The sequence below is a fragment of the Topomyia yanbarensis genome, chromosome 1 (assembly GCF_030247195.1).
Source record: "Topomyia yanbarensis strain Yona2022 chromosome 1, ASM3024719v1, whole genome shotgun sequence".
In the NCBI taxonomy this organism is placed as follows: domain Eukaryota; kingdom Metazoa; phylum Arthropoda; class Insecta; order Diptera; family Culicidae; genus Topomyia; species Topomyia yanbarensis.
The window spans coordinates 211415258-211443045 of record NC_080670.1 but is presented as its reverse complement, the minus strand read 5'-3'; the positions used below and the strand labels follow the sequence as shown (position 1 = coordinate 211443045).

Below are 27788 nucleotides of genomic sequence, written 5' to 3'. Positions count from 1 at the left end.
CAAGTACCCCTCCACGCGAATAAAATTTTCTAATTCCTCTAGAATAAATTTTCCTAGTTGGTCTGAAAAACCGGTGCAAAATTTGGTTTAAAATGATTTTGAGTTGAGACCCTAATTTAAAGTTTCTTAAGAAGTTGATTTTTTTTGGCGGGATCCAAATCCCCGAACCCTCCTCATGGATTCGCCGCTGGTTTCAAATGTTTCAGCGTCGACATATAGCGACTCAAGTTCGTAGCTGTCGATTCATTGTACGTATGTGTAAATCGCATTGAATATTTAATAGACATTTCCACCATTATATTAAACATAACCAGCCATAGAATCGTAGTTTGGACAAATGGGAAAGGCACATTTGCACCACTAGGTGGATTAAAACGGGTTTTTATAGTGAAATAGATGCTTATTAATATGTAAAAATGATTATGCGTATTAAACAGTAAAAGCCTATTGCCATTGTTTTCTACAAATCAAAATTGAGAGTTTATGAGCTTAGAATTCAGATATTTTTGACATATTCAAAAATACTTCTACGCATCGATATCAACAAAATATTGAGAGAGAAAAAATATTCAAAATTAAATGAAAGTAGTTTTGAGCGAGAACCCAGCTAGGAGCCGAAAGCTAACAGCGGCTACACGCCAGAATTTGACTTCTGTCTCACCGGCCGTATATTCCTCACCATACTATAGTGGGTAGAACGTGGTTTAATGTACCAGTTGAGTATTGTTCTCGCACCAGAAACGGCAATATTGTGTGTTAACAAACAAAGAAGCGGAGTACGTCGATAAACACATTTCGAGGAAAATTTCCACACTTTGCTAATGTTGATCAAGTTATAACCCGACCATAATAAATTGCCGAATGCTGAATAAAACTGTCAATGCAACGCTGTATGAGATTCTGCTTGACTTAATGCATCAAGGAGCGCTTTACTTAATTATCGTAAAATATGATATTGAACTGAAATATCAAAATCACCCGAATCTATAAATAAGACCCACTGAACTAATCTCAGCGTCATTTATATGTGAAATATGAAAAAGCCTAGCTGGTTGCCAAGTTAGTGCCCGATACTGACGGGACGAAGTCGAAACGTAATTCTTATGGTTTTTTATTGAGACGAAAGTGGTTCAGATTTTATCTTCAACTGTTGTCGCAATGTGCGAACGTGATAGCGGTTGAGGTTAGATTCTAATTCAGTTTCGGGGCCAAGCCAAATCGGCCAAATAGGTCTATAATTCGTTTAAAAGTAAATGCCTCATAACGTTTCGTTGCGATCAACCCCAACACTACCGAAAAGTGTCGCATGCACTGGCTGAAGAGCGATAAAACATCGAGGTTAGCTTGACCAAAAGTGACGCATGTCAGCTGAACATTTACTAAAAAATTGTTGAATTTTTTATTTTTCTCAACATCTGACTCAGAAGTAACAAATGAAGCGACTTGTAAAGGCTGCGATCTTCTTCAATTTAAAAAAAAACACTTCGTGATGCATTAAGCTAAAAAGAAACTCATCAGGGTTGTTGTGGCGGTTTTGTTCAGTATTTTCTGGCAATTTACCATAGACAGGTTAAACTTTCCTTGAATTGTGGTCGCCGACGTAGCCCACAAAATTGCCGTTTATGGTGCGAGAACAACCCTCAAGTGACCCTCGAGGTCCCTTTCACCCACCAAAGTTCGCTGTGTGATGTTGAATACGAAATCGGAGGCATCATTAGTCCTCAGTTTCATGTTCTAGCGTTTAGCCGCTGCAAGCTTTCAGCTCCTAGCTTGGTTTTTTTTCAAAACTGCATCTAATTTTGATATTTTTTTCAATTTTCTATAAATGTCGATGCGTAAAGGTATTTCTAAGCGATAGGTCCACCAAAAAAGCTAAATTTTATCGATCTAAAGACAGAAGTGTTTTAAGTGACCAACGAGTTTTTCTAGGATTTTCAAAACGTACTCTAATGTAGAGACGTAATCCTACCTCAAAATAAATTAGCACATTTTAGAATTATTTTAAAATAGCTTTTCTTGACTCGATGAGCAGTCGAAGTTGTCAGCAAATGATGAATAATTGTGGTAAAATTACACTGGAAGCTGGATCTCAAACATGAACGCTTATCAAACCCCGTACTGCATCATCACACAAGAAAACCAATAAGATTCCCTACAATAATCGAGGAATTCGCATCCTGTGAGTCAGTGGCTTACCCAAAACTCAATTTGTTACGGGAAAAAATCATTTCTCCTCCGTTCACTGAAAGCCAAGCTTTCCAAAGCCGCGCATTATCTAAAGCGATTTTCCCGAGAGAAAGCCAAAGGTTGATATTTGGAACTATATGTACTATGATGGGGTGAGATTCCATTGCTTCCCATATATATGTGTACCTACCTACATTCCTATCGGGGAATAGAGAAACGAGAAAAAAAATCCTCTCGGAACAAACCATATTTGTGATGGATGAAGTGCCTTACATTATGCTGCTACTAGTACTGCTGCCGCTGCTGCACGTTCCGATTACCCGCGGGCCCGGTGTGCGTGAGATTTGAATTGAATCATTCCTGATGGATGGAATTCCATCCGTGATACCAACAAAACAGTTTGCTGCTGCGGGATTCCAGCCCTCTGTCTGTTCCGAACTCTCTATGAGACGAGGTTTCCTAATACTTTATTGCCATTTCCCTCGTTCCGTGCAGGTCGGTGGCAGCCGTTTTTTTATTACAATTTTCCATACATATTATGTACCGTTTTGATTCGGATTCGGGACACTTGGGAAACAATATTTTGGGTAAATCAATTTCACACGGTTTTTTTTACGATGATGCGCAGAATTTTAAGCCAAATCTAGCTTCAATCACCACAAAGCACAGTTTTCTCCTGAAACAATGAAACAAAAATAGTATACATCCAGGTAAACACAAATAACAAAAGCGAGCCCTAAGAATGCCAATATTTCCCAGCCTACTATTCGTTGTTTCGATCACTTTGATGATTTGAAAATTGACAATCTGGAACGGCAATCAACGAGAGATGTTTACTTTTCCGTTTTACATTTTTCAACATTTGAGAGTTGAATCAATTTTACACTTTATTTTTAGATGACAAGGGGTCATCCAATAATCACAATAGTTTTACGTTTTACTTATTCTACTGATTTTCAAATACACGGCCAGTGCTGGGAATTCCGAAAGCAGTCTGACATTCGAATCAGAACGGTACGAAGGAGACAGATGTTCAACGCGATTGCTGCGACAAGGGGTCACTGTCCCGGACCGGGAAGCACCAATCTAAAGGAGGGTGCATTATTTAGGGTGAGACCGACCGACCGACAGCCGTCAAAGGTACGAATAAATAAATATGCGTATGCGTCGGGTATAACGGAAGTTTCGTTCGAAAAAATTCTTCGAATTCTTGCGTTTGTTTACGATCGCCCAAGCCCAAGGTCGTACACATATGTATACGATATGGTACATATGCTGGAATTGAGGTTAGGGCGAACACGGAACAGGAGGAATTCTGCCTGCTGAGGTAAGCAGCTGCAAGCGAAAGTGAGGCCCCGATCTGGTGGGGGTGCATTCGACCATGGCGGTGACGGTGACGGTGGCAGTGCTCCCGGGAAGCAGTGCGTTGTTGTCGGTAGTAATAAAAAGAGGGAGAATCTAATTATAAATTCAATAAGGTTTTTTTTTCTTTGGTCATTTCGTGTTTATATTATGTTCTGGAGAGCAGATAGAACATATTTTTCGAGTTAATTGTAATGTGTTTACACGAAATCCCGTTTCTTTATGTGTAGGTTTAGGTAAATATGTAGACTTTTGATTTTCTTTTTTTTTTGGGTAAGAGTGCAGGCTGCTCATCAACTTAATTACTTAATAAAGATTCTCCCTTTAACTTTTCCCCTTGGACCGTGTTTTTTTTTCGACGAAGACGTCTTAGACTATCAATTTTGTCATTTTTTATCAAAGTATCAAAGTATGCAGAAAAATGACGCCTACTGAGTCGATTCCTATTCAATTTTAAAGTCGAATGGTTAAATTTCGAGCTAATTGAATCAAGCTTAGTTATCGAACCAACGTCCTTTATGTTTCTACGAAGTTTTTCTACAATTTATCTGAAAAAAAATTAATTATTCACATTTTCGTCACTGGGGCACATCGCCAGAATTTGAACTTTTGAAAAATAATTCTAATCCTTACAACTTTGTCAAAAATTACTAACCAATCTTAAATCATTCGGAAGTCATAACTTGATATTTCACAATGTCGTCGAATGCATCCAGATGCCTATAAAACTACAAAAAAAACGGATTAACGTTCGTAACTCCAAACCAGTTTGCACTCAATATAGCGCGGCAATTCAGCATCCTTGAAATATAGTGTATAGACCAGTGTTCCCATAGTACTATCTTGTTTGACTCCAAATTTGTTACTGATATCTCGGAAGAAACGCGTCAGTTAGACTATTTTGATTTATTTATTAAAGTTATAGTTTATAAAAGAAGAATTCAGAAAAAAAACAAGCATGAGTCTAAATAGATGTTTATATTACCATTATTTGACTGCACGTCCCTAATGCTCCCGAGTTTTAGTGGGATTCGGTAAAGGTTAACCGTTTAGGAAGCGAGAACAGGTTCACAATGCTACATCATTCTTCTAAATACCTAGTAGATGTCACTTACCAAATTTTAGAAATGCTTAGTAGATGTCACTCAAGGATGCCACTTAGAACAGCTGTTCTTTGGTTTATTCATCAACGATCTCTGTTAATTAACCCATGATGAGTAAATATTGAGCTCTATAAGGTAGAATCTCAGTCAGTGGCGGATCCTGGGGGTCCGGGCGCCTTCTCTAAATTTTCTAACTTCTTAAGAAAATTTAAAATATTTTTTTTAAATTAGTATTAAATTCAAAATCATTTCAAAACAGATTCAACCACCAAAACTGATTTTAGTTGAATATTACGTATTGTACAATGAACATTTCAAAATCGAAATTTTGGACTCCCTCCGAAATTTTTTCTTGGATCCACTCCTGATTTCAGTTCTGCCGTACTTCAAGATAATATCGACAATCTTTGCTATTTTTAAAATACCTTGTAAAAACCGCCTTTGACAGCACGATAATATTTTTGAATTAAATACCCAACTAGTAAATTAAAAATATTAGGAATAAAAAAACTGTATTTTAAAAGGTGTTTACGGCTTTCTCAGTCGGTAAAATTTAGGCAAACGATTGGTTTTATAAATTGTCCGACGTTTCGGCCTTTTTCGATGGCATTTTTCAAGGGAAATTTAACTGAATCCCTTGAAAAAGGCCATTGAAAACAACCGAAACGTCGGGCAGTTTATAAAACCAATCGTTTGCCTAAATTTTACCGACTGACAAAGCCGTAAACACCTTTTAAAATTCTCGTATCCAGTCGTTACAATACCTAAACCTAAAAAACTATATTTGAACCAAAACTACCGATTTTAGGCAGACGTCCATAAAGTTTTTTGCTATCCGGAAGATGAACCGTAGCTGTCTTGATGCCTAAATCTTAATGTATAAAGTATGTCGTTTGAAATTTAGTGCCAAATCCAAGATGACTCCGAGATCCTTCACATGAGAGGGTCTTGGAATGCTCGAGACGAACAAACGGTAATTGGACTGGATCGGATTACGTTTCCGTGCATGGGAAGTTTGCACGGAAAAGCGATTGCTCGGATTTGGATCAATTACATTGCCACGCACTCAAGCTGAAGAAGAAATTTAACATCTTCATGTGATCGTCGGAAAAAAGGTGCGGTCCTTGTAATTCAATATTGATGTCATTAAAATAGAGGAGAAATATTACTGGGCCGAAGGGACTTCCTTGCGGGATACTGGATGTAGCGAAAAATGGTACAGATGGATAGTTCTTAGTGCTTATTCGGAGTTACCTTCCATCGAGATAGGAACGAAACCAGTGTAAGAAGTTGTCCGGAAATACCAAGTTTATCTAGCTTGGCTAATGCGATATCAGAGTTGATTTTGTCGAAAGTCGTTTTTCTACTTAATTATTATAGTTTTATTCGTCTAATTTGATGTCTACCGGTCAATTGGAATGGAGTAATTGTCCATTAAAGATAACCAGAACATCTAGAAAGGATATTTTTATCATTTTCTCTGATTTCGCATGTTGGACGCTTTCAGAACGTTTAAAACTTTTGATTTTTTATTTTTTAAGATCAAAGAACAGGTAGCTCACGAGTGTTGCTGCAAAGTTGACTGTCAAATTTCCCATTGCAATATCAGCTATTATTGGGGGCACTCCATTACGGGGCGAGAATTTGTCAGGAAAATTTATTTTTGTAGCAGAAAAAGCAGGCATTTACACAGGAGTCTACCACCTCCACAATATAAAAGTAAAGAGTAAAAGAATAAAAGTGTAAACGAGTAAAAGAGTAAAAGAGTAAAAGAGTAAAAGAGTAAAAGAGTAAAAGAGTAAAAGAGTAAAAGAGTAAAAGAGTAAAAGAGTAAAAGAGTAAAAGAGTAAAAGAGTAAAAGAGTAAAAGAGTAAAAGAGTAAAAGAGTAAAAGAGTAAAAGAGTAAAAGAGTAAAAGAGTAAAAGAGTAAAAGAGTAAAAGAGTAAAAGAGTAAAAGAGTAAAAGAGTAAAAGAGTAAAAGAGTAAAAGAGTAAAAGAGTAAAAGAGTAAAAGAGTAAAAGAGTAAAAGAGTAAAAGAGTAAAAGAGTAAAAGAGTAAAAGAGTAAAAGAGTAAAAGAGTAAAAGAGTAAAAGAGTAAAAGAGTAAAAGAGTAAAAGAGTAAAAGAGTAAAAGAGTAAAAGAGTAAAAGAGTAAAAGAGTAAAAGAGTAAAAGAGTAAAAGAGTTAAAGAGTAAAAGAGTAAAAGAGTAAAAGAGTAAAAGAGTAAAAGAGTAAAAGAGTAAAAGAGTAAAAGAGTAAAAGAGTAAAAGAGTAAAAGAGTAAAAGAGTAAAAGAGTAAAAGAGTAAAAGAGCAAAAGTTAAAGAGTAAAAGAGCAAAAGAGTAAAAGACTAAAGGGTAAACGAGTTAACGAGTAAAAGAGTAAAAAACTAAGACTAAAAACCAAACAAGCAAATCACTGAAAAATTAAACGAGCCAAAGAGCTATAAAGTCAAAGGGTTAAAGGGCAGAAGAGCGATAGAGCAAAGATAAAAATCCAAAACAGTAATAGAGCAAAAGAGCGACAGTGCGCGCAATACAGCAAAAGGACGATAAAAAAGGAGCAAAATAGGAATGGAGAAAAAACTAAGTGTTAGATTGCAAAAGAGCAGAAGAGTAAATGAGTAAAACAGTAAAAGAGCAAAACAGAAAACGAGCAAAAGTGCCAAGAAACAAGAAAGTCCAAAAGATCAGTAGAGCAAAAGATCCAAAGAGCTACAGAGAAAACAGGCTGAAGGTTAAGGAATTAAAGTGTAAAACAGCAAGACAGCGAAGGAGCCATACATAAAAAACAGCAGAGCGATATATAAAATGAACAGAGGAGCGAAAGTGCAAAAGATTAGAGGCAAAAAGCTGAAGAGCCAAAAAGTTAGTAAAGCAGCAAAAAGAGCAAGGAAGCGAGGAAGCGGTAGAGCAAATAAGCCAAAAGACCAAAGAGGAAAAGAGCAATAAAACAAACGAGAAGACGAGTTCAAAAGCAAAAAAGCCGAACGACTAAAAGCAGAAGAACAAGATAGACAACGGGCTAAAGAGCAAAAGGACACAAGAACGATAAAGCAACACAGCAAAAGTAAACAGGCGCTTAAAGTTCAATTTTTGGTCTTTTGACTTAAGCGCCAATACCTTATTTAGGACTGGTGGTATCCAACGGGTAAAAACGATCGGAAATGGTGAGTGAAGCTAAGCAATAATGTGAAAAAATTCTCCCCAGAGGCGAGATTCGAACTCGCAACCTTTGAGACTCCGGCCCAATGCACTAACCCTTATTGCTCTGCTACACTCACCATTTCCGATCTTTTTTCCGCGTTGGATACCACCAGTCCTAGAAAAAAGAGTCTACGAGCTGAAAAAGCTAATTTTCTAATTTTCAGAAAAGGTTTCGAAAATATCGCTGAAAACCAAATTTTTGTGGTTTATTTCAGGCAGAGCCATCAATATATAGCACCTAAGAAACCTAATAGAACATTGGCAAGTTATATGAGGTCCTCATGTATTTTTGTTGTTCATTCATCGTTCGCTAGTCGAACGAGAAGCATGTTGATACGTGGTCAGACGGTGCGGTGCAATCTAAATTTTTGTCGCCAATATATTGTTGTGCATGTTATTATACTCAAAACTGTCATTCAGTCAATTTATAGACAGCTGATGGCAGTGCGAAAGCCGCGCAAACGGTCTGAAGTCGCCGGTAACATCTCCGGCATTAACCATCAACTTTTTATCGCTATTTGTGCCATGGTACTACTCCTATCCTAAAAAATACACTTCCGAAAGTAAAAAAGCTCGAACCAATTCCCTTCACCACATATCAATCCAGAGAGATAGAAAGGCTGCTTCCGGAATTCGACGAATTTTGATAAAGTGATAGGATCTCAATCCAAACCCAATTTTCTCGCTGCTGACTGACTGACTAACTGTGTAGATAGCTAGCTAGGTAGTTTGATAGAACACTACATTGCTCGTTTTCGGCGAAAGTGCTCCTGCTCTCCATCGCCATCAGGTTTCTCGCCGTGGCATTCCTGGCCACGGAAAACACAACTCGCGTTTTTCACTTCGTACTTTTCCCGCGCACAAGCTCAGTCTGTCTCCGTTCCATCATCAGCTCAAGTTAGATACACAAGTCATCCGGGAATAGTGAGCAGAATGGAAGGATGTACAAATGTTCACGCGGCCCCCGTCGATGATAGACTGGTTCATTTGTTACCCATTGGATAGACGTTTCTTCCGTTACGGTGGCATGGCCTACTTGACTTAGCTATGCGTGATTTTTGAATGTTGACGCTTAATACGTTTTTTCGAACAGGGCCAAACGACAGTGGTGAATATAAACGTCAACCAGGAGATGGTAAATTTTAGTTTGAACTGTTCTAACATGCGTTGGAAGTTTTTTCCTGAACTTAGCCTGTATCCGAACCTAGCGAATCTCTTTTTACTATTCCCGAATATCCACCATCAGCATCAGGAACGACGACAAGTGGCAAACGGAGGAGAACGAGGAGGCCGGTTGGAGAGTAGGTATCGAAAATCCACTCAACTAACATCATCATCAAAACGGGACGCGCCGGCTGCAGGACGACGACGTAGTTGGCGGGCCAAAAGCGCGCTGATAGCGTGTAGTTTCGCATTCCTAACCCGATCACGACCCCGCCGGCGATTCTCTGTGTGTTGTATTGAACGAACACAATATGTACGCTTCATTCGTTCGCTCTGTGTGTGTGTTTGTGTGTCGCCCATTGCGTAACAAAGGAACCTGGTTAGGTTACTCTCGATTCTTCCTAGCTGGCACAATGTTGTTGCTTTCCCCGACTACTCTACAGCACCCCCAACCCCCAGTGCACTTGAATGAAAAATATTTCAAATAATTCCCTCCATTATCTCCTCTCTCGAAACAGATCGTAGCAGGCGTTCGACAGCATCACACGGTTTTCAACTCGTCCCACAGGTTTCTGCTTTCTCGACCAAGGGGGGGGGGGGGTCGAGTGTGTATGTGCTTAGCTGCATACCGAGTTCACTCGAAATATTTATTTGATCTAATTTGAATTGATTGATTAATTTTCCTACTGATTAACACAAAGAACAATGATAATGAATTATATCGCTCTATTATGTGCGTCATTGTGCCGTGGTGCGTGCGTTTGGGGCTCTCTGGTGTTCGAGACGGAAGGAGATTGCTGCTTTCACAGTGTGGTCTAATGTACGTCGTGGAAGGGGGGTGTTAAGGTGGTTCCCTGTGGAAATCGATTTTCAATTGCTTTAAACGGATAGGCTAGGTGGATGGTTAGCTAACGAAACGATGCAAACGATGTTTTTAGGGTTTGGGCCTATCCCGTCAGAACGTGTTTTTTCAAATTTAAATATTTTTATATAATTGTTTCCAAACTACCTTCTTCAACTATTTATTTATTTTAAGAAATTTTTAGCTGTCTATAGTGAAAAAATTATTATCTATACCAAAGACTCCTAAACTCTTTTCAATTCTATTCCATAACTCCATGACAGTCGCAAATACTTAATTACTTTATCTTTGCCTGTTTGAGTGATGAGCAAAAAATGCGCTTACTAAGCATTGCGTTTATCCAACCATGCATACAGATACATGCAGATATCCCATGACCCTCAATATCTCGGAATACACTCAAGCTAAATTGCTTGAGGGAGTAGGTTTTTTCAATGTCGTATCGTGCAGAAATTGACAAAACATTTGTCAATGTCAAACAACAGGTTAAGCAAAACGTTATTTAGGGTCAGTGAAAGGCCATGTTGGTGCAGCTTCTCTGAATGAATATTGATAGAAACTGAATCAAGAGCTCCCTTAATAGCCAAGAACACTGCTCTTCTTAGTATAGATTATTTGAATTTATGTAGAGAACAGCGCAAGGCAATTCATCGTCCATTTACCTTTGCGTAAGCCTAATTGGGTATCAGACAGTAGGACATTGGCTTCGACCAAATTGTCGAGGTGGAATAGAATCATTTTCACAAACAACTTCCTGATACAATAGACAGCGTTGCTATCGGCCGATACGAATTGTGGTCGAAGGCTGGTTTCCGTGTTTTTGAGAGGGCGATGACCTAAAAAAATTACCTTCAATCATGAAGTATTTCCGAGCAAACGAAAAGTCCACAATACTCCAATGGCAACCCCCACTGCATGGCTTTTTTTGATAACGTTTTGGGATCAAGTCATGGAAATACAATCAAAATGGTCCGGTAGCTGCGGTCCATATGAGTCCGACGTTTGGCGTCAAGCAACAACTTCTCTAAAATTTCTGGTTTCACTGATAATTCTGGTCTGGCCAGCACAAATGCTACTACACTGTATAGTATGTCTAGACTCTTAAAATATCCTATAAGTAGGTGAAAATCGATTCTAGTCATTACCTATGCACCCGTCTGTTGTTTACCTAACTTGGCAAATTATCTAGAAAATGAATTGTAAAAATGTCAAAAAAATGTGGATAACGGCAAGATGGGAAACATTTTCAAAGAGGCAAATGTGACCATCCAATCAATCCTTTAGAAGTTCGGCCATGGTTTCGTCTTTTTCAACGGCCTTACCCATTTGCCACCTTTCGTCTTGTTTGGCTAGCTTCCTAACTTGTCCATCAACCCCAATCCCGATTTCGTTTCTGCCTTACTCTGCTCGTATACCCATTTAATAGTAACTCGCAACGCAAATCTGTCCTTGGCCTCAGTGAGCATCATTTTATTCTTCCCATGTTTCTTACGCCGAAAAAGATGTTTTTTTCGGCTGCCCTTAGCACACTTTATCCCCACGTGATCATGAATAATTCACGTCCACAAATCTTCAGTCTCGTCTTAAAAAAGAACAAATTCACGCTAAAAGGACGTCCAGGACGTCCAGATTCTCTAGTGACATAAGGGTTTTACTTCCTTTTAGATCTTAACCATGCACTCAAATCGTGGACCGCGCGATCATTCAAAAGCCCAAGCGTATTTTCAAGCACACTTATACACACACATCAAGCTCAATAACATACAAACGCTCGAGCTGTGCGCGATAATGCAACATTGGTCACAAACGTGAACATGCAATTGCGATCATTCACACAAAACAACACCTGCTATCTCGTAAACTTAAAAACGCCCCTGTGATTAGGTGAAATTTTTAACACCTACGGATTTATCAATCTCAAGTACGATGATTCAAATACGTGTTCCCACGCAATCATGAATCCGTCACGTCCAGAGGCTTCTAGCGTCGGTCATAGCGTCCTAGGTTCATGCTTTCAGTAGCATCTTTCTAAAAAAAATCGCTCATTTACAATAGTCAACAAATTTCAGAACGACATGACCGGGAACGTGATATTGAGGAACTCACTCTCTTCTAGTATCTGAACCGTACACCTAAATTATGCATCCGAACACAAGCGATTTGTGAATATGCGAATAGACACACGGTAATAAAATCAAATTTATACACGCAAAGTTACATACACACGACACACAAACGCCCATCTGATCGAACACGTTAACATAAAAACGCTCGAGCCCTTCGCGATGAGACAAAGACGAACATGCAATCGCAATCATCCACGCCCATGTAGGCCCAAGTTTTGCTAACACAAAAACGCCCCGACGACTTTAAGAACGGTATAGCACTTATAATCTGATTCTATAAACACCCATTCTCACGCGATTGTGACGTCCCTACGCTCACACATCTGAATGGTACACTCAATATCACAATCAGAATCATAGCCTGCTGCAATTGGCATTAAGCAGTGTTTTAGTGAGTGACATTTTTTATCTCGTGCGCGATTTTAGTGAGTGATTTGGAGAGAGTCCTTCCGTGAACCTGGAAAAAAATTGAGCAACGTTTTAAAGGGAAGGAAACACGATATTAGTACTTTTGGGCAGCTCTGTGGGCTGTATGGTGTTTGAGACCAAGAAAATTTACTCGGGGTGGCAGTTGATTTTAGTTATAGCAAGATTCGTTCCTCTGCTACTGAAGGGTTTACTGTCTTCAGAATAATCGTTTAATAAACATGGTACTTACTAGCTTCGTTCAGAGAGCTAATTGCTGCAAATATCCCTTTTTCGTCGAACCAATTTGAAACATGTGCAGCACAAAGGCGTTTGAATCAAGCTTCACGTTTATTTGGACGATAACACAGTCGAGGTAAAACTACACGATCTGTCACCGTTTACGACAGAAGATACAATTACCACAATTGTAGTACAGTTCAGGCAATGGAAACGGAGTTCGAGTAGTGGAACTGCAGTTAGGCCAAGCTAGTAGTTTGTGTAGAGCTTTCAGCTAAATTCTGCCGTAGATTGTTTATTGGCGATGATTATAGTGCACTGCGCCGTCAAACGTAAAATAGGATTACGTCGGTATAAGTACGTATATAGTCCAGGGGTGTTTGCGTGTCGTCTTCGTTTCCTCAGAATGTGGCACACGATCAAGTAACCAGGCTAACGCTAGTCCAAAATTGGAAACACTTCATGTGATGTGAATACACCCAAACAATTTCTAACTTTCGATGTCCCGAAAAGGGAAAAAGTTCCGTTTATTATCTGGTGCCTTGCTATAGTGCCAGTTAGTTGTTAGATTTTGTGGTGGTTTAACATCAATGTTCTCAACAGAGAAAAATGTTGCATATTGCTTTCAGGGGTTTAATTGAGGGCACGCTACTAAATCCTGTGAATGTTATCATATGAAATTTATCATCATATGGATGCCGTGGTTCGTGTTGTTAAAGCTTTCTACTTCGGCCACGCAATTATGCGTATGATGTAGCTGTACATGGGACACTACCGTAAGGTTAAACTACGTTTTCATCTTAAGTAACTGTTCTACTGTGCACACTGTAGGTCTTATGGCATTTTGTTTAAAGTCAATCGTTATCGTGACTTCAGGAAAGTCCAACGAATACTAGAGAATTCCTTCGATCTCCAAAGACGATGGATCTTAAAAATTTCAAAGAAGTTTTTAAACTTTAGAGCAGTTCATTGAATTTTCCAAAATCTGTTTCGATCATCAGAAAAATCTTGGAAATTTAACAAAAGTCCAATAAATTTCAAGAAACATTTACAAGTCCAGGAGTTTATAACAGACAGCAGACCTCATAAACAATAAACTTTTAATTTACATCCACAAAACGTAGTAGTACAATTATTAGCAGCAGCCAAACATTCGTGACCGTGTGATCAAACACTAATCACCCGGGGTCTACCAGCCAACCAAGCCAACCCGCGGAAATTTGTCATCGCTTTAGTTGACAACTGTTTCGATCGCACCGCGATCATAAATCACCCACCACGCTCCAAGCGGGTCCGTCTGTCTGTCTGTCTGTCTCTGCGTTGTAACGAAACTGAAAAATGCCGAACTTGCTCTAAATCCACGCCAAACGACAGTTCGTGATAGTAATCTAATACTTTTTTGTCTACCGATCCTGGGGCCCCGCTTTGTCCGTAGTGTTTGACACTAGAGTATGACGGAACGTGCACGCGGAAGGGGGAAACATGTTTTCTTAGCTAGGCACATACGCGCACAAGTGAGCCGAAGCACCTTCGCCGGCCGGGCTCAGAACCCGCACTGTCGTGTTGTGCCATTTGAATTGTGTACGATCACATTGCGAGATATACGGCTCGAACACGTACACGGGACTCGGTTGTAAAATCGGCAAAAGTCCCAAACAAATGAGAAAGGGATCGAAACAAAATATCCAAGCATAATAAAAAAATACAATTAGTGTCGTTGATAGGTGCCAGATGTTTACCGCAAAAATGAAGCGAAATGTAAAAAAATCTTTTCCAACAAGGACATCAACTATAATGACCTCCTGCCGTAATAAGCGAAATTTCGTACTATACAAGTGCAGTGTTTAGTGAATTATTGTGGAACAAACGAAGTGATTAAAAGTTACCTGTGAAAATTCTGTCAAATACAAACTCAAACGCTGAATTTCGTCAAACTGCTGTTTCAGTTGTGACGAAATTCATGCAAAACCTGTTCCAGCGGGCTCGACGAACGAAAGTATTTTCTGTTCGTCACAATGAATTCCCTACACAAAAACTACAAACCAGTCTACTTTGGTTACCTTTCTGATTCACGTTCGAAAGGGAGACCTAGTAGGAAAGGGACAGTTCAAACGAAGCAAAATGTTGCCTCAAACGCTCCCGGGAGAGCCCTTAGCCAGCAGAGCGTACGTTTAAACCATTCACCAAAAGCGCCAGTACGCCAGGGCAAGGAACACCCGAGTCAGTTGTTTTTGTGGCCTGTTTTTCCTTCGCATCGACCAAGCCTGTGTCTGTGGCTGGCAACAGCGTCACAGTACAAAAAAAATAAATGTGTCGAAACCGACCGAGCGAGCACGGCTCGCGAGGTGAGGTATCAGAAAAAGAAAAGGGGCATATAAATTTCATGTGTTGACATATATTATTTTCCCGTTTTCTTGCTTGGTTTGGGGGAGGGGAGAGGGAAACAAAGGGAATCACGCACACCACCGGGGGAATAGGTTGACATTTAAGGGCGAGTTTTTTAATGGACGATTTAACCACCTAACACGCTAGCAGTGTAGATGGAGGGGGATAAGGTTTGGCAACACTGAATCCGATTCAGCAGTTCCCCTGTTTTCATTCTTTCGCTTGATGGTGAATGGTGATATCGTATATTCTGGGCGCGGGGAGTCGCTACGTTAAATTAATAAAACAACATCAGAATTAAAACAATAGGAGAAATTCTTTTATCAGCAGAAAACATGGAATGAAATTCCTTTCCCCTTTCCGCTGCGCGACCGTTTTAAAAGCAATGTTTCCCATCGGAAACAAAAATGTGCGCTGCTTATGAGAACGCAGTCGACTGTTCATAAGTTATAGAGAAATAGTTTCAAATAATTTACATATTTATTTTCCTTTCGAGAATAACAACCGCCGGGCGCTGTCACTGGAATGAATAGGGGAAAGGTGTGCCGCCCAGGTTCTCTGGAAGTGCTGGAACGATAAAGGCTTTCACGATGGGAATCAACTCATGAACGAAACAACATAACGAGAAAATTATCGTCGTAATGCATTGAAGTTATGAACCTTTTATACATATATTTACAAAATCAAAAAAAAATGTTACGGAATTTGCGTTTCGACTTCATCTCATCAGAATCCGACACTAACTTAGTTGCAGGACTTAGCTAACGCCGGATTGACGCTAGCTCCAAAAAACGGAGACACAATTTGTGTTCTTGAGCAAATCCCTAGTCAAGCGTGATGTTCCGCCAGAAAAGGAACATTTGATTTGGCTTAGTAAGCCAATGTATGATGCACTATGCTATATTTCTCCTTAGAGGGAAGGAATGTCGTTCGGTGTCCGTTACAGCTGTCCTGTCGCTCGCAAGAAAATAATCTTCCCTACTTCTTGCTCTCACGGATCATCTGTGTAAAGCCGACGTCATTTGTATCAGTTTTCTCGCTGATGGGGTTGGCTGTTAATTTGGAGATGCTGGATGCTACATTCGTAGTTGTCATGGTGGCCTGAACAGCAGTCACAAGTCAGATAGCCGTAGATGAGTGAACAAGCGGTTGTGATGCATTCGCTTCACCATCTTCCGCGCAATATTTGTCGTCTGATTACATAGTTGGCACATATTGACGTGTATTTGATGGGTGCATAGCGTGGTTTAGGTAATAGGTAATTTTAGTTCCATATGTATTGAACGGCATTGTGAGATAGGAAGAAATATCAGAGAGAAAGCTTCTCCATAGTGTAACAAAAGCCCTTGTTAGTATTGCGACATGATCTTTTTAATGAACTTGCGACAAGTACGCGGTCGTGTAGTCGTACCCCTATGTTGTCGTCTTCGAAATACACGCGAATCTTAATTCGAATGTTGTCACTTTGAACAACTTTTATTTGAGGAGTATTAATACTGCAGATTTTTTGAAAAATTAAATTGACGCCATTCAGGTAACAAAATGAGAAGTGGCAATTTATGTGTAAAATCATGTAAACAGCAAAAGGAAATGTTGAAAAAACAGTTGAAGCTGCGTCTGGTTTTGTACTTGCGAATGACTTCTTCTGTGTCCTCGTCGTCGCCAGAGTGTGGAATTGAAGTTGTTCATTCCGGTAGTGACCTATAGTGTCCCCAAACGGCTGACCTATTGTGCCCCCAAGCGTTGTTTCATGTTGATGTCCGTATTTTTTCAAAAACAAAAATATCGAAAAACCCACACAAAACTCGTGTTCGGCATTAATTTAATTAATTAGGTGATGAGATGGGTCTTCGTGCATATTACATTCGTTGATAGTGCCTCAAGGAGTATTAATCGATGTTTCTCTCGTTAAAGCGTTAACGAGTCGCCACCAATAATTGTGTTTTTTTGCTTTCATCAAGTTTTTATTACCGATTTTAACGTCGCGTTCTTTCTTTTAGGCGATCCGACCTTCGGAGAATCGCTTCGTCTCGCCACTGGTTGGGAGACCGCCCGTGGGAATTCGTGCGTGTGTGTGTGTTATGCGTTTAGTCTGAGCTTGACAATTGCTGTGGAGAATCAAATCAGTTTAAAACGAGCATCTCCCGACAATATTTTAGTCTCTACTGCGTGTACGCTTTCTTGGAATCTTTCAATTTCTACTGTCGGAACACATTTAATGATGTAGCTCTACAAAGCTACATAGATAAATCAACAAAGTTTGAAAAGAATGTACGTTTTTCGAGTAGTTAGAATGCGACTGAAAAATCTTATCCCTTCCTTCCTTCGTTACACTCTAACCTGGCAGTAGCTTTGCTCAGACCACACTATGTACGTATGACAATCAATCCACGATGTGTCAACGCATAGTGGGCACAATATGCGCACTATGCGGACCGAATGGCCCTCAGATATTATCAGGTGACGCTGATAATGATCCACCGTTGCGGAAAAGAATCTTCGCTCTTATAACTGCTGCTGGAGCTTGCAAAGATCTCATTCGATACCATTCGGATAGAATGCTTAGTTGTTGGAACTGGAATTTAATAAATATTTTAGTATTCTGCCAAACTTAAAAATATCCCTACGATGCCTTAAGGATAGTTTTTCTGCTTTGAAGGATCGGATTAATTTTAATAACATCTAGATTTTTTGATATAACTGCTATTTCAAATTGTATTTCAAGAATCTTTGTTACCATAGATCTATCCCTTTTACAATTCATTATATCATAAATTTGAAACTCATGTTTTGTTTGTTTTTAAAAAATAAGATTTTTGTTTTCAAATGGCCCTTGCCTTTTTTACTACTGGGCACAAAACCAAGCTAACTTTAAATTTACTAGTAAAGTGATCGTTGTTGCTCCCGATTGCACTACACGATTCGGAGAACTGAGAAATTTCTGTTTGAAATCGAAAATAGTTTCAGTTCGTCTACTACTTCTACCCATTTTCGATTGGTGTTTATTTGTTCCGAAATTACACGGTAGCCCAAACAGTATTAAATATGTAGTGCCCCCTTTGCGCACGTCAGTGTCTATGAAATTCAAAGTTTATAAAATAAGCGAAAAATAAAGTAATCCGGACAGGTTGCATCGTAACACGACCTGACAATCTTCCGAAATATTCTGTATTCTTTTGGAACCTCCTGGGCGCTTCTGAAACCTTCCGAATAGGCTTTGACTTGTATTCTATATCGGAAGAGTATACGAGCACACTTTCTTGCCGAAATCGAATAACCAGCGGTTGGAATGTCCTATTCTTTCGTAGTTTCGGTTGGCCTTACGTCGGAAGGTGCCCCAAAGAAGCCAAATCGGAAACCACCCCTTCTATCTCGACTTCGTCTGCAGGTATATAGACGCGATAATTTTTTAGTAAATGGCCACGAGCTAGCAATGTTGTTTATCTGCTTCAGATTGGATACTAAACTTATTAGAGCGAATTTTCCATATTTCGGTCACAGCCGAATATCGTTTCGTCGGGGTTGTTGAAATCTCTAGTAGATTTAAAACTTTTTACCTTTGAGTTATTGTAAAACGGACAAACATGTAGAGATTTAGGATGATGGTGGATCCACCCATGCTAGACTAAGTGCGAAATACTACTCGAGAGCTAAAAACGGTAGGGCCTTTGGTAAGAATGGAATGGCGTTTGAGCTTTTTAAAATCGGGGGTGATAGGATGTACAAAGCTAACTACTGCGTGATCGGGGTGAACAGTGTGTGGAAGAAGCAATGCCTTCGGAATGCTTGGATGCCTTATCCAGGGCCATGTTACAACCACTGGGCACTATTGAATTAGGGGGTCCCTATAATGTAAATATATTTAAGCTTGTTACTATGTTTTAATTGCCGCAAGGTTCTACTGTATCGATTTTGTTGACTATTTTCAGCAAATTTAAGACTACGAAAAACTAAAGCAATGAAGTTGAAAGACGGATAGGTATTCTAGAGCGAATCAGTTATAAACTTCGAACGGAAAATTAGAACTAGGCAGACTTATATGGACATGATCGAAAGAAAATGCCAAGAATCCTTTGCCTTCTGCTAACTTCTGCCATAAGAATACCCGAGAAGAAGTTTCTCCGAGTACCACGGGTAATGGGTTTCGAAATTGGCTCACGGGGAGTATGCGGTGCTAGGTCGTGTAGTCGTACCACTATTTTGTCATCTGAATGGCGTAGATGATGGAATTGGTTGCAGCAGACAGATGAATGAATATTGCTACTTTAGGAATCAACCACTTCCTGTAGAAAAAGAAATAACGGTTCTTCGCTACATAGTCTGATTGTGCCATTAGGTCCTATGTTACATATTTCAACTTCGGTTTTTGTGCTTTTCCTTTGTCGGATTTTTTGCACAATGGACTTGGCAAATACAGCGATTTTTCTTGTTTTTCTTTACATGACGAAATGTAACCGTTTTCTGGAAATTATGAAAGAAAAAATGGCACAAACAAACCCCCATTCGAAAATCTTGTAAAACCTTCCATCTTTCCAAAATTGCTTCCAAAGTGAAAGATCAATATTACTCGAAACTATAAATATTAGCTGAACGTCTCTTTTCAGCGTCAACTTTCTGCGATATGCAGAACGGGAAAGACGTGTTTCGCTTTGGCTCATAATATACCTGTGTTGGGGTTTTAAAGTGGACCTGAGTTAACTGAATTCTATAATTTGAATTTTGAATGTAAATGCCAATGCGGAGCCTCTAAAATATCAGTTCCCCCGGCAATGGCCAAGTGTGACCATACAAGAACACGGCACTCGCCCTGTTGGTAACAAGGGAAGGGCCGAGTGTAATAACTCTCGAGATATAACGATGCTCACTGTTGCCTATAAAGTATTGTTCGGGGTCCTGTTTAGCGGATGGCACCCGTTGGCTGAATACTTACCAGAGATGTCTTGGCGCTTGCGAACAAATTATCTTCCAGACATCTTGCACTTAAGGATCACCCACTGTCATTCGTATTAGTTTCCTCTCTGATGGGGTAGGCTGTTTATTTTGGGGATGCTGGACACTGCTTTCGTAATTACCATTACGGCCTGAATAGCAGCCACAAGTTTGACTGCATCTTGGATTCAGATAGCCGTTGACGAGTGAACAACTCCGAGATGTATTTAATGTATTTGGGACAAGTCGTCCAATCGTACCCCCTATTTGCCGTCTTCAAAATACACGAGAATATTAATTCGATTGCTGTTGCTTTCACAACGTGTTTTAAATTGTTCTATAAAATTAAACTTTCTACTTTGACCAACGTGTTAAATGATATTAGCACTGAATGACGTAAGTGATGGAACTGGATAAAGATGTCTTCCATAAGCCTAAGCTCCACTTTCACTGTCAGAAATTATGTTAACCGAAGAAAACATGGTCGTGCACTTTTTCGTCAACTTCATTTATGGCAACAAGCATAAAGATTCATTTTGTCAATGTTGACTAGATCGGTAGGCTGTTAGTTGTAGCGCGCATTAAAATTTGTTCAATCTTTTGAGTTGTTTTTTGTTCTACAGACAATCAACCCATTTAAACAAAACCTCGTTCGAAAATTATCCTTAAAAATCCAGGTTGCTCAGAAATTTTGAATATGAGCTAAAAAACTTTGAAATCGGAGGGTTTTGATTAGATTCAGCTGTCGAGATAATTTTCTTCTTTGACAACTATGCGATCCAGAACAAAAGATGAATTTTAAGATCAAGATGCAGTTCGCTGGCAAACACATATTCGCACAATTTTCGCTAAATTCCTCCTGATGATTAAAATAATCGGTAGTTGATAGACCTTTTTGTATATCTCCTGAAATCTTTAAGAATCTTCTGAGATTTTTGGTATCTTCCAAATTTCACTGTCTGAACACATTTGATATCTTTTTTACTCTTCTGAAATCTTTTGGAACTGCTGAGGTCTTGTGAGCTTTTCTGAATGTTTTCAGAAATCTCCCGAAATATTCAGTAACTTTCGATTTTTTTTTAAATCTTCCGAACTTCTCTGATACCTTTTGGACTCTTCCGAAGCCCTTGTATTCTATGTGGTGTACAGAACTACTATCCCTCGCAAGCCGGAGCACGAGCAGCATTCGTGAAGATTACGTAACCAACCCCGACGGAACTTTCGGTCATGTGACGACATCGAAGGAGAAAGTCGAAGAGCGAATGTTATCTACTTTAGGAGCGGCCCGGGATAGCGTCTGTCCTGGAACGGGTAGCTACAAGCAAAATGCGATGCCTCGCTAGTTATATCCAAGAAGGTAGACCCATCATGTGGCTAGGCATATCGCAGACTTGGTACGACGTCTTTTTTTAATGAACCAGGTTTTTGTACGAAAAGACACGATACCTAATTTAAAGTTAGTATGTAGCATTTCGAATTCTACTCGTCAGTAACTAGCATCATCTTGGTGCTAGTTAAATGCTAAATCTGAACTGGTACCAAAATTTGTACTAGTATGACGCTAAACCCAAAAATGTCTACGTTTTGCATGAGCACAAACGACTGACTTATCCCGAGTGGTGTCCAGATTTAGCCCCAAAGTGGACCCAAGATGGTGCTAGTTACTGATGAGCAGAATCCCAAACGCTAAATACTAACTTTAAATTGTATAGTTTGCTTTTCAATACTGTGAACAATTTCGATTGAAAAAAAAAACAAAAATAGGATGCAATTAACCATCCGGAAGTCTCGCTTATGGCCCACTGAACGAGCAGCCGCTGGTGCCCTAAGACGATTTCGCGAGATTTTCAGAGCAGCGTGCATTCAGTGTGCTAGCGCGATTGGCGGAAGGATAAATATTGAATTGAATTGAATCGAATTGAAATTGAATCTAGACGGACCAAATCATAACTTGTTTTGAGTATAATGGAAACAATTTGAATTGTTTTGACTAAGGCTACGCATTGTACTTTGAAGAAAAAAAAATTGAAGTGGATATTGTCTGGAATGATTGTCCAAATTGTAGTTTAGCCCTGAAGATGAAACCATAGACCTTCGAAACGTTGATGGTAGACGCTGTCTCTCATTGTTCCATAATTTGTTAAAAATGAGTATTTGCTTAGGTTTTTCACATTTAAGTTGTTTTATTACACTATCTGGGGTTACATGGCATTTTAAAATCTATTAAAGTCGCATTTTTTCGTCCCGATTTCTATCATTGCTTTCATAGCTCTGTTATTTATGGACGAATTTTCGTCCTTTTACCACTAAACAAGGCTTTTACTTTCTGCACGTCATTCGCTGCTTGCAGGTCGAATGTCCTGTGTGTGGACGTTCTGTCCTTAATTCTACATAAGCTTCATTATGAAAAACAGCTAGACGAGAAAAACGATCTTCAAAATTATCTATCATTGAGCTTTATGAATGGGACAAACTGGTTTTCTTATATTTCGTTATATTTTCTGAACATATTTGGTAGTTTCCTTAGTGCATTGTGAATTAAAGATGAGGTCTAATCTCTTCCATAATGACAAGAAGATGAGCAAACTTCGTTAAATTCAAACCCAAATAGCAAACCACGCCATCGATCTCGACTTCGTTTGCAGGTACGTAGACGCGGTACTCCTTCTGAAAAGACCCGTAGTTAGTACTATCATCTACCTGCTTTAGACGGGTTAACCCCAGCCTAAGCTTTTGATATTCCGGTCACTGCCGAATATCGTTACGTCAGGGCTCTTTGATATCTTCCAACAGATTTAAAACTCTTTGTCTATGGCCCGAAAGAAGACCACAAGAAGATTTGAGAGCGTGGGTTTAAATTCAGCTGTATAGCCGATTTGATTTCAACATCCCTTAGATCATAAGGGATATACTTGTCAGGGAACACCTTTTGCACGGTGCAGAATGATTGGAGACATAGAAACGTGGTACTTTTCTTTATTTCACGGTATCCAGGTTGCTTGATAATACTGGACAAGTTATGGATTCACCCATGCCACAGTTAGTGCGAAATGCACCACGGTAAGGCCGTTGGTAAGGACAGAATCTCGGCCGAACATTAAAAAATAAGGACCCACTGTGTGATCTGGATGATCTGGGTGGAAGAAGAAATGCCTTCGGATTGGTTGAATGGACTGATTGGCTCTACTACGTGTAAGAAGGGCCTCAAACTTGAGTGTAATAACTATCGAAACATACGGAACAATCCTCAATGCCTATACTCTCCCATGTTCTGTTTAGCAGACTGACCGTATTGTCTGAATCTTTTGCTGGCGATTACAAAGGCGGTTGAAGCTGGTGTAAAAAAATGTTAAAATTTTCAATAACTTTGAAACGAATGAGTATTTTTTTACATACAGTCTTTCTGTTTTACTCCTATTTCGTCGAAAGTCGCAGCAACGCGCGGCGGTTATTAGCTAGTCAACAATAAGAACCATGAGCTCGAGTGTAATAACTCTCGAGATATAACGAACCGCAATGTCACCTATAAAGTATTCTCCCGGGTTCTGTTTAGTGGATAGCATCCGTTGGCTGAATCCTCTGTCGGTGAATATCAAAGCGGATAGTAAGATCAACGATGGTTTACCCTTCGACGAATTCTGGATAAATTTCGGAAATCTAACATGCAGACTCATAATCTGTTTGTAGATTTCAAGGCAGTGTACGATTCAGTGAAACCAAATTGTTTTACTAAAAAACTGACTAAGCTGATTTGTATGACGCAAGATTGGTTAAACTAACCAGAGAAACATTCGACTCGTTTGGGACGTTAGAATGGATTGAGTTCTATGTACTTTCTAACTTGTTAAACATAGCGTTCGAAGGTGCGATACGAAAATCTGATGAGCAAAGGAACGGAACCATCTCACATACTTCTTGGCTCTATGGACGACAACAGTTGGATTCGATCGCAGAGTAGTGGAAGAGGCCTTTTTGTCGTTTTGTAAGGAGGCTGTGAGACTCGGACTGACTATTAACTCTTACAAGTTGAAGTACATCAATAAATTTCAAGAAAGGAAAGAAGATGCACTATTTGTGTTATTGAGGCACTTTCTTAGCGGAAATATATACGGTCTACCGTATTACTCGAAAACCAAATTACCCTTCAAAAGTTATAAGCGGCCCGTCACGTTTTCTATCCGAACACAACGTGGACAGTTAGGCGAAACATTCGCTTCGCTTACTGCGACCGCGAGGAAATGCCGTCTAGATGGCAGATGGTAAAACAAAGCACACGCTGCGAAAAAAAAACAAAACCGCGAAAGGCTTAAACAAGTTTCTCCCTGTCCAGAATTACAAAACTTTTGACACCAACCTGACCTGCACTAACGCAACAAAAGCGCACGACAATGATCCTATTTCGTTCGAATGCTTGACACGTGATCATCCATGTTTTACCGGTTTTACCTAGGTGCGGTAAGTTGGACTTCTATTCTGTCTGTCTGCGGTAGAAACGAGTAAGTGAAAACGAAACAAAACGTCAATGATTGCAGGGTTTCATCGATTCTACTAAATCGGTGGCAGCACTGTTCGTTATCAGTGGAGATTTGAGGAATCTGACGTCTGATACAAATGAACTACTAAACAGCACTGGACTCTGCCGGATGCAATGACTGATGATTCGATAGCAGCTTTAGGACAACTGCTTGCATTGTTTTTATGATATATTTGGCTTATTTTTAACAAGAATTATAATCCTCATTTAGGCACGGTCGCCATACGCAAAAGTGATTCACATATCGCTCAACGACGCGTGGCACTGTTTTTGGCGAAGTTGACTAATTTCGTTCCTCCATAACGCCGCGGAGGCCTTATGCAACTGTCCTTTTCTTTTCTTCCACCGCGGCGTGTGCACAATCAGCTTGTAATCATTTCTTGCTTGATTCACATTGCCTGTGTTATTTTTTCGATGTTTCATTTTCTTCTCGAGAAATAAAACTGCCACCACCGTGATGACAGTCTTGTAGTCTGTTGTAGGGGGACCGAAAACAAACAAACAAAAAAAGATTCATGACCAATCTCCTCCACGGTTTGTTTTAATCATTCAGATAAGATAAGTAGGCGCTGGCCACCCTTTGATGATGTTACGCATACTTCTACTGGTTGGTTGGTTGGCTGTTTAACATTCCAGTACATCTGGCAACTAGTTGTGGATGATTTTGTTCAATTAATTGTATACTGTGCCTAAGAAGAGCCAATTTTGCCGCTAGTTTGGATTTATCGTTTAACTAGTCCTAAGTTGGTGCTAGTTACTGACGAGATAAATCCGAAATACAAAATCCAATAAGATTGTTTTATCGCCCTGATGCGAAAATTGGCTCAATACATTTTTCCTCTTAGAGAGCAATTTTGCATGGAATATTTTATCATTTTTGGTTAAATTGGATAAATTTAACTTGAATTTGAATTTAATTGTCCCAACTTTTCATAGCCGTGTATAAAAAAAAAACTTTCGTATTCTAATAACATCCTCCTTTCAAATCTTCTAACATATTTCCGTCTTTTTTCTTTCTTGCAGATAGTGGACTGGGAGCCGGCACCATTACGACAAGGTGGACACCGATGGGTCCAGGGCCAACGGCTGGTTCGTTGGTCCCGGACGACACCAATGGCAGCGGTGTCGACAGCAAGCACCTGGACGTCGGCGACATGAGCGATGTAAGTACCCACTAATACACCCCCCTTTCTGTTCGGTTCGAATCGAACTGTCGCAACTGAAACGCAGCAAGTAAACTGGCGCGAGTCGGTTTGAATTGTACTAGCCATACTCTTATCGATATGCAATCTGCTTGCCTTTTTAGTTTTGTTTACTGTTTAGTTCGAATGACTAATAATAAATGACAGTGATAATTGCCTTTAACCTGACAATCGTAAATCAGCGTCTGTAACTACACCCGGTGGCGAACTTTGTAATAAGGCGCTTGGCGAGTGCAGTTCGATCAGAGATAGCCATGCAATTTTCCGGGCGAATCGTTCCCGCTTGTTTGTATTACAGTTGCCATGGCAAGATTATGGGATATTTATTTATTATTGGTAACTGATACAAAATTGTACTAATAATTCTTTATTTCTCGTTTCTTATCATTGCAGGACGTAAGTGATAAACTGTTCCAGTAACAACTTTCCGTGTTTTTTCAAAGATGATTTTTCTCATTGTGAATTAGTTTGACTGTTTCCTGTAGTTTTTTTTTTCACGTGATATTTTCTCTCTATGATTCGTTCCGCTTTCATTCGTTCCAAACAGCTCAAAGTATCTTTTTTTCTTTCTTTTCTTTTCCTCCATCCCGTTCCCACACGTGTAATCCTTGAAATGAAACAAACGAAACCCCCCAACGCACCCCCTCGTTCCCTCCCTCCTATGCCGGTACCCGGTCCGGTTAGGACGAAAAGGACCTCTCGTCGGCGGATGCCGAAGGCGTTTGGAGTCCCGACATCGAGCAGAGCTTCCAGGAAGCTCTGGCCATCTATCCACCCTGCGGTCGGCGGAAAATTATCCTCTCCGAGGAAGGGAAAATGTATGGTAAGTAGGCCTTGGTTTTTGTTATGATATGAAATAACTTTTATTTGGTGACGTCTTCCGAATGACAGAACGGGGATTAGAGTTAGCGGGTTTATGTAGGCTGAAGATGGGAACCCTTTCATCGATAAATTTTGTTGCAACAGAAAACAGGAGGCTGCAAGGCGGGTTAATTTATTTTAATTGTGCTCGTCTCAGTTTTGAGATGTGATACACTCGAAGTAAGAACTCATTTCCCCGAAAAGGCGTGCAAATGGATTTTATTAAAAGAATAACCTTAAAACAATTGGTGATAATTGCTCATTACTTTCTTGGCGACTTGACACACAGTTTTTCTGTATGGTTTGTAAGATGATTTTGTGATATCCTCGCTAGAATAATTAACATGAAATTAGCTTTTACAGCCTCATTGTGGTGTAATTGGGTGCATTCAATCTGTTTCCCTCTGAAGAGTCGCTACTAATACAAAACAACGGAAAAGGCGGTATTCTCTGGAGCTAACTCGACTGTAATTGGATGAGAACTACTTCAAGTTTCGACACAACTTTCTACCTACTACTTCCAAACCAAAGGAGCACCCGCTGTTGCTGTTCTTATGCGAATTTTTTATGGAAATTATTGAGAAAAAATGGATTAATAATGTGCCGCTAGAACGCTGATGGAAATACGTCGATGACCACCCATCGTTAGAAACTACCAGAGATGTTAATATCTATCAACAAAGACCACCAGGAATGTTAAAATCTTTACACAGGAAAAAAAGTGAAAACTTCTGTTCTAAGATGTGTCATAAGTGAATCCATGAACTTCGAATTGATTTTTTTCAGAATGCCTGCAAATGCTAGACGAGTCATACCCAGTACTTCAAATCATTCCCATCAACACAAAACAGCAGCATGGATCATCACCAGGTCCACCGAATGGAACTTCTCCCACGAAAGACGAAAGAAAGGATATATCTTCAGAACCGGGACGAATAAATGACCGAATCTCCTCCGTTCGAAAAACAAATTAAAAAGAAAGAATTAAAGTACTTTTTCGAAACTGCGACAAAATATGTATCGGCCAAACAAGTGAGAATTTAGGAATCAACTAACATATCGACGAAACAACAAAGGGCACTTATTAATTTTAAATCTGTTTCGCTGTAAGATACCGAAAATTGTAGAGAAGGGGTCTTAGACTCCATTAAGGATAGAATTTGGTCCCAGCATCCTCGGTGAATGTAATTGCTTATAATCCAATATTTTAAATGATTGAAGCTT

The 27788-nt window shown here is 39.6% G+C and overlaps 1 protein-coding gene across 2 annotated transcripts in view; it reads left to right on the top strand.

Annotated features, from left to right (window-relative positions):
* The window catches only part of LOC131691198 (protein scalloped), a 294222-nt gene that overhangs the window by 183676 nt on the left and 82758 nt on the right, over positions 1-27788 (top strand). The window contains exons 2-3 of one of the 2 annotated variants that reach the window (XM_058977434.1): positions 25525-25664; positions 26388-26526. In XM_058977434.1, the coding sequence (XP_058833417.1) occupies positions 25525-25664; positions 26388-26526 (279 nt within the window). Of the gene's footprint in view, positions 1-25524; positions 25665-26361; positions 26527-27788 lie in introns of those variants that run through there. The other variant, XM_058977426.1, reaches the window with a different exon arrangement.